At 35.0% G+C, this 12,765-nt stretch overlaps 2 protein-coding genes across 3 annotated transcripts in view; one reads left to right on the top strand and one right to left on the bottom strand.

The window, feature by feature from the left end:
* Window positions 1–411: 411 nt before the first annotated feature.
* Window positions 412–5,009, bottom strand: LOC118269001 (probable ATP-dependent RNA helicase DDX56). Its single transcript, XM_050701138.1, has 10 exons — window positions 4,769–5,009; window positions 4,347–4,571; window positions 3,979–4,241; window positions 3,349–3,609; window positions 2,646–2,988; window positions 2,098–2,195; window positions 1,822–1,963; window positions 1,347–1,583; window positions 1,021–1,099; window positions 412–523 (listed from the first exon to the last, which is right to left on the bottom strand). Exons 1-9 carry the CDS (start codon window positions 4,826–4,828, stop codon window positions 1,031–1,033), a joined length of 1,698 nt encoding a protein of 565 aa, XP_050557095.1. The 5' UTR covers window positions 4,829–5,009; the 3' UTR covers window positions 412–523; window positions 1,021–1,030.
* A 418-nt stretch (window positions 5,010–5,427) lies between these two features.
* The window catches only part of LOC118269043 (E3 ubiquitin-protein ligase Ubr3), a 59,124-nt gene continuing 51,786 nt past the window's right edge, over window positions 5,428–12,765 (top strand). The window contains exon 1 of one of the 2 annotated variants that reach the window (XM_050701064.1): window positions 5,428–5,963. In XM_050701064.1, the coding sequence (XP_050557021.1) occupies window positions 5,747–5,963 (217 nt within the window). In that variant the 5' untranslated portion in view covers window positions 5,428–5,746. The remainder of the gene's footprint in view (window positions 5,964–12,765) is intronic. The other variant, XM_050701072.1, reaches the window with a different exon arrangement.

The following is a 12,765-nucleotide window of genomic DNA, read 5'->3' as shown; positions in this document are numbered from 1 at the left end:
TATCAGTGCGTTGCCGACCTTTGAGAGACGATTAAACCTCTGGTGACGATCACACAGCGAAACAAAACGCTAGGGGGTCGAGCCACTACTGGCGAGTCAACTCATTTGAATTCGGATCTTACACATTATTCACGTACCTAATTACGGAACAAATTCGTTTTTGTTTAACTTTTGATATTATGTTGCCTAATATTTGATGATGCCTATTATTTCGCAATGTTCTTACTACATTTTCAAAGGCAAATAAATAAAAAAAAAAGAGAAAACAGAGAGTACTAACCAAAATTCTCTAACAGAAGCGTGAATCACATGTCTGTTGACACAAAACAAATTTAGATTTAGACCTACAAAAAGCAACTTACGAAAATCTATACGCTTTTCCAAAATCAACAATTAAATAAAAAAGAACCATTTTGAAAATAAACCATAATTTATTATCATCAATGCTACATTGTAACATTGACGGTACTGTACTAACCGAACGGCGGAATACACTAAATAGCTCGTAGACCACCAACGCGAACTGTGTGAAAGAAAAACACAACATCAGACACACTTTATTAGTACAAGCTGTTGTACAACTGTTACTTTAGACTGGAACTACGCTTTGAGGATAATCAACCAAGAATACGCTTACATTTTGATAATATTCTTTACGACAGTAGAACAGCCAACCTGTATTAACCTACTAAATACAAGCTTTTCTAATCAACATCGCATTGTAACCGATTTTTTTCTATATAGCTGTATTTTTATTCCTCGGCTTCATAAGTCAAACCTGCATCGTACAAGCCTACTGAACTTTATCAATACGAAAGTAATTTCTTTTCGTTCCCAGTAAAACATGCAAACAAATATACTCAAAAATGAAAACAAAATAACAAATATAATAACGATAAATTTTATTTGTTATCGATATAACAGCGTAGTGTAGTTCCAACCTTAACAGGAGAGAGTATAAAACGGTTGTAAAAAAACATTAATCATGTCATTATATAGTTTATCCATTCGGATACTAACAAAGTGTCTGCTACGTGTCGCCGGCGGCTGTGGCCTTCTGTTTCACGTCCAAACTCTTCAGGGGATCGTTTTTGCGGGCCTGGAAACACACGAAGGTAATTCGTTTAGTGTATTGTTGAAAGGAGACAATGTTATTGTTACTTTGAAAGAAAACGTGAGGGAATCTGAGCTGACCGGATTTAAAAAATATAAGTTTTGTGTATATGAGAGACACAACAAAAAACACATTGTGTCTCGCGTAGATCTATGTTCCATACCCCGGATTAATGCGAATTCTTTCTATTGTAATAAGGTTTAATTTAAAATGACTAGTAACAGTATCTCACTTGATATTTATGTCTTTTCGCGCTTCCATATTGCGTGTTCTGTTTCCTCTTCTTCTGTGGTGCGGGAGCTGGTGCGGCAGCGCCTTCCTGCTCATCTTCCACCGTCTCATCACTCCTCAAGGCAGCAGGTAACAAGTATTCCGGTACATGAGCCAAGTGGTGCTGTACTTTCACAGTATGTAAAGCCTTATCTCTTCGTAAAGCTGCCAAATCCGTTGGATTTTCTTCAAAGTAGCCCTGGAAGAAGTCTTGTGTTAGTTTTGCATAATTTGTAAAGTGTAATCATGGGAAATAAGGGAATATTCAGAGAGAAGATTAGACAAATCATCAATGTGTTATGTTAACAAAAGTTGTTCATCATGTGGAAAAGAGCTCAAACTAAGAAAAAAGTTGCTCAAATTAGAATGAAACCTACACTGAAATATGTAATGTATTCAATACAGCAAGTTGTAATGTCTGATGTTAAATGACTTACCTGTAGTTTTTTACAATTGAGCAGTTCCTGTTTGATTTCCTTGAGACGAGCTTCCCTGACTGCTATCCTGGTGACGGCTCGCCACGCATCTCGCGATCTGTAGCGGAAACCTTCCACTTCTTCTAGGGCAAACTCATATTTCCTGAAAGGGAACAAGATTTTTAGAATAAAGAATAAATATTGCAGTTACCACTATGTGTTAGTAGAAGTATACATGATATTATAGTCAAGTGCAATGTGAAGCAGTTTCACAAGATTATCAAACGTAAAACTTACTGTATGACTTTCTGTGACTTGAATCCTTTTGACAAATGTGCCTCCACTGCATCCATCAGTGGTTTCTCTCTTATTGATACAAATGATAACACTGAACCCTGTAAATAACAACAAAATGTTTACACTAAACTGATTCAAAGCAGATTTTAGGATGTGACATCCTAGAACAACAATGTAATAAATTAATTATTGGTATCGTAATTTTTTTGACGAGGAACTCGACTTCTTGAGCTAGCTACTGCTAGAGTAGCCGTGCAATAATCACCGCGCCGTGTGTCGCAGAATGCTGGTCATGAACATGAGCCTCTAGCATGGTTCGACACTAGTCGAGTTCCTTATCAAACAGTTGCGTGAGTATAACGACGATAACATAATAATTAATTTAGTATGTCTCACGAAATTTATAATAAAACAATATTATGTTTTTGTGGCAGACTGTCAGTTACAAATAGCAAATTGACTACTACTATTTAACAAATTGACAACTCTTAAAGTAACTGTGGTTATTTCAATCACCAGATAACAAGGATATTTTGTTTACTATTTACCTGATTCTTCCCTCTAGCCGTTCTCCCAGCTCTGTGCACATAAGAGTTTACATCTAATGGAAAGTCAAAGTTGATGACATTAGACACATGTTGGAAATCTATTCCTCTCGACACTCCTGACTCTTTATCCTTTTTACGTTTAGAATTCTGTTTCTTCTTCTTTCTCTCTTCTATGGGCAGTATACCACCATCTGGCTTCTCCAGAGCCATTTCATCTGATGCTATGATGATCTGATACCTTCCTCTGTTGAACTGGTCTACTGACAGACATCTGACTGCAGCTGGAAGCTCTGAGTTGAGAACACATGATCCTATTTTGAACTGTTCTAAGTATAATTTTAATCTGCAACAAGATAATGGTTTTGGATTAAATTTATTGTACATCATCTCGATTATCTCGATTAATAAATAAGATTGGAGTGTGTGTTTGTAATATTCACAAAGTAATAATATTCATATACCATATTTTACTACATGCTTATGAATATACATACAATACATACACCAAACTAACATTTTAAAAATTTTGGTCCGACTAGTCTATGAAATGGTTACACCGGTTTTGACTGGACTGGATGTACTAAGGAGTAACTTAGGTTACTTTTATTTTAGAAATGGAAATCATAAAGTCCGTACCACACAACCATGCATTAGCTAAGGACTAATAAAAATGAAATTAGAATTGTTTTCATAAAGTACTCACTTGTAACACCTATCTACTGTCCTAACAAATATTATACTCTTTCCTCTGATAAGGTTCAGCTTCAGCAAAGCATACAATATGGCCGCTTTATCATCTTCCTCTGCAAACAAGTGGTAGTGCTGCAGCTGTGTTGAAGGTGCTAGTTCTGGCTCCTCTAGTTTCAGGGTGACAGGGTTACGGAGAACAATCTTTTTGAGACTAAGCACATCTTCAGATAGTGTCGCTGATGCCAACACTGCTTGGTAGATTTTTGGTAAATGTCTGTGGATGGTAGAAGAATAGATTTATTAATATTAATTAACACATTAATAAGTAAGATAAGACATTTAGAAACACCAATAAAGTGCAACTGGTCAGAGCATTAGTATTTTTCATATTTCTTAACTGTGCTGAGACCTGGACTCTCAGGGAAAGTGAGAAAAGAAGATACACTCTAGAAATCTGGAGAATATTGCTCAGCCTAACCTGGACACAGAACCAAACTAACATCTCAATTCTCCAATACCTGGGATAAAGCAACGTCTATCTTCCATTGTTCAGAGTCACAGTGTCTGTCTTATTTTTCTCATTTTCTTTGCCTATGTATTTTGACTAAGATCATTGTTGTTCCAATATAATAATGATACTCACCCTAACAATTCCTTAATTTCATCCTCATAACCAAATGAAAACACCAGGTCAGCTTCATCCACAACCAGTACAGCCAGGTCTTCCTTCAGCCTCATATTACTAGCTTTCAAGTGTGCCAGTGCCCTGGATGGTGTTGCCACTACAATATCTGGTTTATCTGACAATAGAGCCTTCTGTGTAGCTGTGTCTCCACTTGATGATATATCTATGCATTTCACTTCTCTCGCACATTTTGTTGTCAGGTCACCAATTACTGAGGTTATCTGAAATATTCAACTACAAAATAATGTGGTACTGTTAAGTATTTGAAGAAGAATTTTTTTTTTCAAACTTGGCAACAGATAATTATGAACATGTGCAAAGCTCACCTGTCCACACAACTCCTTACTTGGTGATAGTATGAGAGCTCTGATACACTGGTGTGTACTGGTATTCTTCAAATTTAATATCTTTTGAATGACTGGTATTGTGAATGCGGCAGTCTTGCCGGACCCTGTCCTGGCTCTCATCAGCACATCTTTACCTTCCAAAAGCAAGGGGATCGCAGTTTCTTGAATCAGTGTGGGCTCTGGCCATGCTAGCTGTGATATTGCCTGCAAAAAGTAGACCCTAATGTTACTTACGTATTACGCAAATACAAAAATCTATACCACGCGGATTCTAGTTTGTTTACATGTCTTTGTAACCACTAAATTAGAAGCTACAAAGAGATCTATGGCAAAATATTACTATATAGTTATTTAATATAATATGATAATTTAATGTGATAGAACTAATTATTAATAATTACCTTTAAAATGCGATCATCCAGTTCCATTTCATGAAACATAACCTTTTTTTCATCTTCCATGATTTCTGATGATTTTAATGACACATAGACAATGAATAGAAAGTTATTTGAAACACCAAATAAAGTAAGATTTTTGCTTATTTCAAATTAGTCCTCTAATTCTTTTAGATAAATTTTCACTAAAGTATTATTTTCAAGAAAACAACACAAATAATCACGTGTCTGACAAACGTGCCGCCATCTGCAAAGTGTTTTATTTTTAATAATATTGCCAACGAAAAATATTTGAAATAGGTGTGAGCACAGGCATTTGTAGGCAGAAAAAAATATAGACGTTGTTTGCACAAACTCAAAATAAGAACTACTACAGCTTTAGGTGGTTATTAAACAGTACAAAGCAGTTTAATAGCTTATAGAATAACATCCTGACAAAACCTGGACCTTATAATTTCAAATTGTAATTTTGAAATTGTCAACCTACCTGGATCAAACGTGGCATAGCGGTGGTAAATAATGACAATTCCTTCTCTGTGTATGAAGAAGTCAGAAAAGATTTAAAAATATGATTAAATCGCAATTTCGCATAAACAACAATATTTTTGTCTCAGGATATTTTCCACTCTGGTATATAAATTGTAGAATGACATGACACTGAATTAAAATTATTTTTTGCGTTAAGAACACTAAACGAATGGCCGAGTTGTTTCTGCATTGCATATTTTCAATAAAACGGTGTTATTTATATCCATTTTCAATACTTTGTGATTGTTTCAACCCCAACGTTTTCTTGCTATCGTAATTTCAACCAAAATTGTGTTTGTGACTTACAAAAATGTTATACCTCAACGTCGATACGGACTGCAGTTCATTGCCTTATGTAAAACTTGAAATAGTGTTTCTTCCGTGAGTGACCGAAATATACGGTGACTTATGTGTTTAGTGTAATTGTTTAGATTTTATGGTGATCAAAGTGTCAAAATGTCGAATTCTACCGCTCAAGTGCTCATGAAGAAGGGTAAAAGGGGTGCAGCCGCATACATACACGCGGACTGTGAAAATGGATCCCCACAGCATTTGGGTCCGTTGCTGGACGTACTGCTGAACCCTAGCAAGGCCATTGACGAGTGGGAGACCATTGACTGGTGCCGCTGGCTGTTAGCCGGCGGGAGAACGCCGGACGAGTTCGCAACTATTGGTAAGTTCTAGCATCTAACTGTACTCCTCAAAATACGTCTCTATCATAGTTTGTAGGTTATAATTCAAAGTTATAACAGTTCAGTTGCACTAATTGCGTAGTTTTATTAGTAGGTAAGTAAAACTGTAGCATTGGATGACCTTCCATTGTTTGTAGTACCAAGTCTTCAGTATTTGTTGATGGCCTGTATGGAGACTGCCAGCCATGGGTTTTGCTTGTCCCAATTTATCAAGTGCAGTTATACATTATAAACAATGACTGCTGCATGGTATGAGTATGTAGCATTGTTGTAGGACCATTGATTACAAAAATGTGCAGGGTCTGACATTGACATTATTACATCTCATTATGTATGCACATACAATTGCTAATTAGGAGTTCCTGTGAAGTTGTAAGTTCTGTAAACAACAACTGTTTTAACTCTTGAGACAACACAATATCTACTTTTTAAAGATAACAATCTACTATGTCTACCTGATTTTATCTAAAATGTATAGGTATTTGATAACAGAATAAAGTTTAATATAAATAAACTCACTTTATTGTAATGGTGATTGAATGAAATTATTATTGCAATGAACAAGCAGCATACCTATTGTTTACTATGTTGAAAACCCCAAGGTTTTGTACATAAACAACTCTGAGTCAGTTACTATAATAAACAATCCTCTAAACCTAAAATGAAAAAAATCTTTACATAATAACCAAAAATCTTTCCAATTTCTATCCTACATTATTCTTCAATATTTAATAACTAAATGTTTAAATTTTATGTAAAATGCAATTAAACAATAATATGCTAAATATTTTAATGTATGCAAGTTACTTCATTAATATTTTAAAGGTCAGTAGTGGAAATTTCCGTTTTCATGCCTTTATAAATGCATCGATAGGTGTATGAATAGTCTCTAGATAGTATAACATATGGATAATCATATGGTGACATAAAAGGAAGACAATATGATGTCAATATGTGACTACAGTAACCAGGTAGGTATGTTTACTTGTACTGGTCACCATCTTGCCCATTTTTGTGTTTCCAATGTCAGCAGATGTTAAAAAACCTTGTTGGTATATGTGTGAATCATAATTGCCTATGTGTATAGGTATGTGTCAATTATTGTAAACAATCTTGAGATTTTTAATGCTATAAGTAGGGTGCATGCATACTTTGTTCTCTTGTATTTTCAATCTTGCATATCTTCTTTTCCTTGAGAAGTGAGTTTCCTGTACTTCTTATAATTTTAATGACTAATATGAATGAGTCATATTTGCTATAAAGTCTGCCATGTTGCACTCAACATGGAACTACACATAACTCTGCCAATCTAAACATTTTTAACCAACTTCAAAATAAAGGAAGTTCTCTGTTTGACCTGTAACTATGTATGTTATGTATTTTAGTAAATAATGGTTTGGAGCTTAAAGGTGGCAAAATAAAATTAACTCAATTTATTACTATCACTGTCGGTCAATGATGATTTTGACGATACTTTGTATCCCATGGGAATGCGAGCGTAGCTGCTGGCAGAAGCTATTACTTAATAAAACCACCAAAACAATGTGATGGAAGAGGGAAAATATAGGGGGAATCCCTTACAAGTCTTGTGCTATTTAAAATATTATTATTCATGGCCTATGTTGGTAGAGTGGGTTATACCAATGTGATGCAATATCTATGACATTCTATGATGCTTATATCCTTTTCAAACAAAATTAAGTATTTTCTTAGAAAATGAGGATTTTATTTAACTATCGTTCCATAATTTTATTATAACCTATCTTGTGCAAAACTCTATGTATTTGTTTAGTAGATGTCTCTTAGTAATTAATTAACTATGTGAACTGTGGTCATCTTCATATACTTCATATTGAATTTGTAATTTAATTTGTCGGCACAGTTAAATCATTTTTCTGAAGTACCCAGGTAAGTAAATTAAATACATGCCTGCATTTAAATTGTTACTTCAGTGATAAATGAATATATAAACAGGTGATATAATTATTACATACTTACCTACACATTACATTAATTTATTTCATTTATGTGTATTAATTTAATATAAAGGTTGATAGCTCAAGTTACAATCAAACGAACTTAATTTAGTACCTAAAGAGATGTTTTGTTTTAATTTGTTTCAATATAGAAAATATTTGACAATGTTTTACATAAGATCTATTTTTTCCCCTTATATACCCTTATGAATGAATAAGTGATAAATATTATTCATCAATCATATTTCCATTTGATGTAATTTTTCACCTTGTTTGATGTTTGTGTAGGCGCATTATTTAGCTGGCATTATACACAAACTGTGTAGGTTCTTGGATGACGTCCATTAACTTAATAAACACTTCCCTCAAAAATATTTTGCGATGAAAGTCAATTGGCACTGTTCCTAAGTCTTTCGTCTTCCCAAATAACATAGCTGGCGATATAAATATGTATGTATTTTATTTCTGATCAAACTTTTTTTATTTATTTTCGGCATCAAACAGTCGGAAAATACACGATTTATTATAATCAAAACGGTACATTTCCAAGTCTAAACATTAATGTTCCTTAGTTGGCATGTGTCTTGCGCACGTGGACGTTATCAAGTAATGCTATAAATAGACTCATCTTAAACAAGAGTAACTATGTAACCTAACTCAATGTGGAAGTGCACTGATGTTCTATAGTAGGCTACCAGTGGTCACATAAGCAGGCCTATGCTCACTAAACACCTGACACACCACAGATACATGAGCCCAGTGGTCTCTGTCACTATCACTGTGTTAAATGGTACACTGATTATACTCGGCGAAAAATCTTGATTGTAAATAGGTATAATATTCTTCGCAAAGAAGCTGACCTTATAATGCCAACTAAGCATAGATAAAAATTCAAACAAGTATAGCAAAAAGCGTTTTCGGGAACTAGTTAGCATAATCTTGGATGTTGGGAACCTTGACCTTGGCGCAGACCTCGGCCGGGTCAAGACTGAGGTCCGTGAAGGCCGACATTGGATCGCGGTGCTCACTGTCTACTCTAATAACTAAGGCGAGTTTCTATGTACATATTGAGCACATACCTCCTTTAGTAAAAACTAAAAAGCAATTTAATATTTAACATATCCGCAATTTCGTTGAATACATTTTTAACCGACTTCCCAAAAAGTAGGAGTACTTGTGGCACCGACTTCTAAACTAGCAGTGGGTAGAAACGGGCAGTAGAATGAATAATAGTTATTTTTTGGTTTTTAATTTACGGAAGTCGGGATTTTTTTGCTGTTAGTTTCCGTAAAAAATGTAACATACTTATAAGTAACATTTGTTTAATTAAAGTAAATATTCTACATAATTATTAAGTCAAAGTTGATAATCAGGAAGAGCTTTGAAAGTCGCTGCATGTACGTAAGGTGTTTTGCGTTTTTCAAGGTCTATAAATTGATCTCTTTGTACAACTATCAGTAGTTAATAGTAGGTCCCTTAACAAAAAACGATCTTCGCAACCAACGTTTTGCAGACCTTGTTTTTCTTTACGATCAGGTGCCATTGTGGTCAAAAGCTAGTTCAGGTGATATACACTAGTACCTGAACTATCTTTGCGGAACGAAGCACTTGCGGACGACCAGCCGTGTTGTCGGGCTCCAGCTCAAGGAACAGTAGTAGGAATAGGGTGGTTTTTAGTCATTAAGAATCTGACATTTCCCCTCGCCTCACCAAAAAAGGTGATATATATTTAGAGGCAATAGGCTACCGTCGTTTTAAACTAAACTGAAGTGTAAATACATGTTTTATATTTGATGTATGTGATCTCGCGATATGTTTTCATCATAGCAAGTTATTATTAGACATAATGGGGGCGCCACTAAGCTGTATTTTTTTGCCACCTGTCTCACCAATGTCATCGCACCTGACTTGCTTGACCTAAATGCCAGCTTAACATAAACGATAATCATTGTAACGTGCTCTCTTCGCGTACTGGGGAAAGAATAACCGATATAACTTGTATGTTATTACACTGTGACATAGAATAACAAAGGGCAGGAGTATAGCCTTTTATTATTAAAAGTAGGTAGTTTTAGTATACCTATCTTAGTAAGTAAGGGTCTTTTAAGCCTTGTATGGCATTTAGATATTAAAGTTCTTTGTTTAGCACATTTTTTGCTAAGTATGATTATTAATGCTTAGTATAAATTACAAAGTAGATACCTATATCCTATTTAGATCTTACTTAAATAGGTATTTGATCAGTGAAACAGCGACCACTGTTCGGTGGACAAATTAATTAACTATGGTTGTAACTCGATACATATTTTATGACATGTCGTAAATCGATTCGATTTTAATCTTGATGGCCTGCGACTAAATTATGCTCAATGAAATGTCTGTATTTTTATGCTGTAGCAGTAAAGCGATTAACAACTATAAATGTTGGGTGAGCAGACTGAGCAGTGATAGATGACGTCAAGCGTGACTGGCGATAATATCCGTAGCGTCATGATTTGTTCACTACGTCACTGAAGACACCAGAAATATCTACAGAGATTGTAGTTACTGAAATAACTTCTATCAGAAGATACTTTTTATAAAAATGATTTTTGGAGGCTATGCAGTCTTCATTATTAGTTCGCTATTGTTCCCATAAGTTCCAGAAAAGGTAGACAGAATTAAAGCACACCCAATTACGTTGCTTATTATACGTTTAGAGTCAAGTCTAATGTAGGTAACCTTTCCGTGTTTATGTAAAGTTGAAATATTGAAAAACCCGGTAACTAATTATTAGATCTAGGAGACCTTGTACTCATAGAACTTGTCTGTGTATCTAATTAGAAAAAAAAGACACACACGCGCACATTTGTCATGTTTTAGGCAAACCACACAATAAGGCAATAAAACTAGTTTAATAAAATATAATTTAACTTGAACTAAACAAAAAAAAAGAAAATGTTTGACGCACATGTGTGCAATAAACTTTTGTTATTTATAAGCGTGGAACCAACTTCAACGTCTTTGGAGCCATAAATCCAATCACCGACTCCTACGCACGTGATTAAGTGATCACAGTGAACAGGCGATCCCTAAAAATAACATATACCTCGAAAATATTGTATCAGACAATGAGTAATCACCAGAGGGCTTAGTACGAGTTTTACGTATAACGATCGATGGTCTGATTGGTTGATTCATTTGAGCCGGCCAATCACTAACGCGCTATCGTTCCGATTTAAACGTAAAGCAAACTCGTACTAAGGATACAGGTTTATTTTCCTTAACCCGTTCATGAATCAGCAGTTTTGTGATTATGACAAAGATGTAGCTTCATGCCTCCATGCCATCCTTTCGATCGGAATTTCAGAATCTAGGATCGCATACGTGCACTTAATCACATATCGCTTAAGAGATGTCGAAGCCCTCGAGGCAAAGTCTAAACTGAATCATATCTAAATGTGTAGCGAACTAAGTAGCTAGTGGAAAACTTTGTACATAATTAATTTTGTTTAACTGACTACAACATAGGATAATATGTTAGCTTATGTAATGTTCGTATTTACGTGCGTTTCAATGACATAATAATTTAAGGTGTTCCTGGCCTACATGTGGTTGGTTTATAACTTTACAGGGACGCGCCCATGACCCCATTTAGATCATTTAAGGCTTAGCTATTGATTTACGGTTGAAATATATTCACACGTGTCGTTCTTTTAGGAAACTGTAATTTTAAGCTTTGTTTTTCAATCATCTCGACGTTCGGACGACACAAATAGGTGCTAAATTATGCTAATAGTGATGTTTATGAATCTTGATAAATTTTAATGATGTAGGTATAGGATAAGCTTTGTCTTAGTCTTGATTCCTATCTAGACTGTCTAATAATAATAAAAGCAAACGAAATAAAATTAATAATACTGGAATTTTTCAGTTAAGTAAGGTAGGTACTTAGGGTAAATGAAAAATGTTGTCGACTGATGTTCAGTCACCACTATTGCACCTTGCCGGGTTTATCTCAGTCACGAATGTCATGATTACGTGGCCAGAGATCTCATATCTGCTCGTACACATTTTTATTTTTTATTCGCAAGTGCTCCTCTGTGGTTCACACGAACGAAGGAAGAGGATAAATTCCTTTATAAAAAGTACAAGTTGTTACATTCTTACTATAAACTTTTTCTAAGTTAATTTAGGCTGGTTCTGTGGAAGTGTGGTTGATGACAAACGGTTTTCCTTGTTCCCTAAGACATTATGTTGTGGTATTGCAGCGAGACGAAAAGCCTTATTTCTGCAAAGTTTAGTAAGGTTTCTTTGTAACATTACTTGCCCTCTATTTAAACACCTGAAACGTTAAATTTTTCATAAGACTTAGCAGACGTAGCACATGTTTACCATGTAAACTAATGATTCGCAAGGCAAACTTGAAAATCCTAAAACGCCAAACGTTTTATTGTCAGAGCAGAAATATCGTATTTGTCTACAAATTACCAGGCGGACGTGAAGCCAATGGCAAACAGTAAAAAATAATTCAACCTTTACGCCCCAAGTGCAAACATTGTTCATAAACGGTTTAATGTTCACAATTGAAACAATTGCTCGATACGAATATTTTAATATCGCCTGGTACAACACCAGCTCAATTAGTTACACGCAAAAGAAACTACGTTTGTTTGTTATATCGATATGCGCATATGCAAGCCACCAAGTCACAAGTGACTCGTGAACAATTTGACAACCATTTTGGTGCTCGCATCTCGTATGCAAGTTTGATTTACCCGTACATTTTGAGACGACCCCAGTTTTCTTAGCAAGTGCATTGACTCCG

Source organism: Spodoptera frugiperda, chromosome 2 (assembly GCF_023101765.2).
Source record: "Spodoptera frugiperda isolate SF20-4 chromosome 2, AGI-APGP_CSIRO_Sfru_2.0, whole genome shotgun sequence".
In the NCBI taxonomy this organism is placed as follows: Eukaryota; Metazoa; Arthropoda; class Insecta; order Lepidoptera; family Noctuidae; genus Spodoptera; species Spodoptera frugiperda.
Note: the sequence above shows the minus strand (reverse complement) of the source record. Positions and strands in the feature narration are given on the sequence as shown.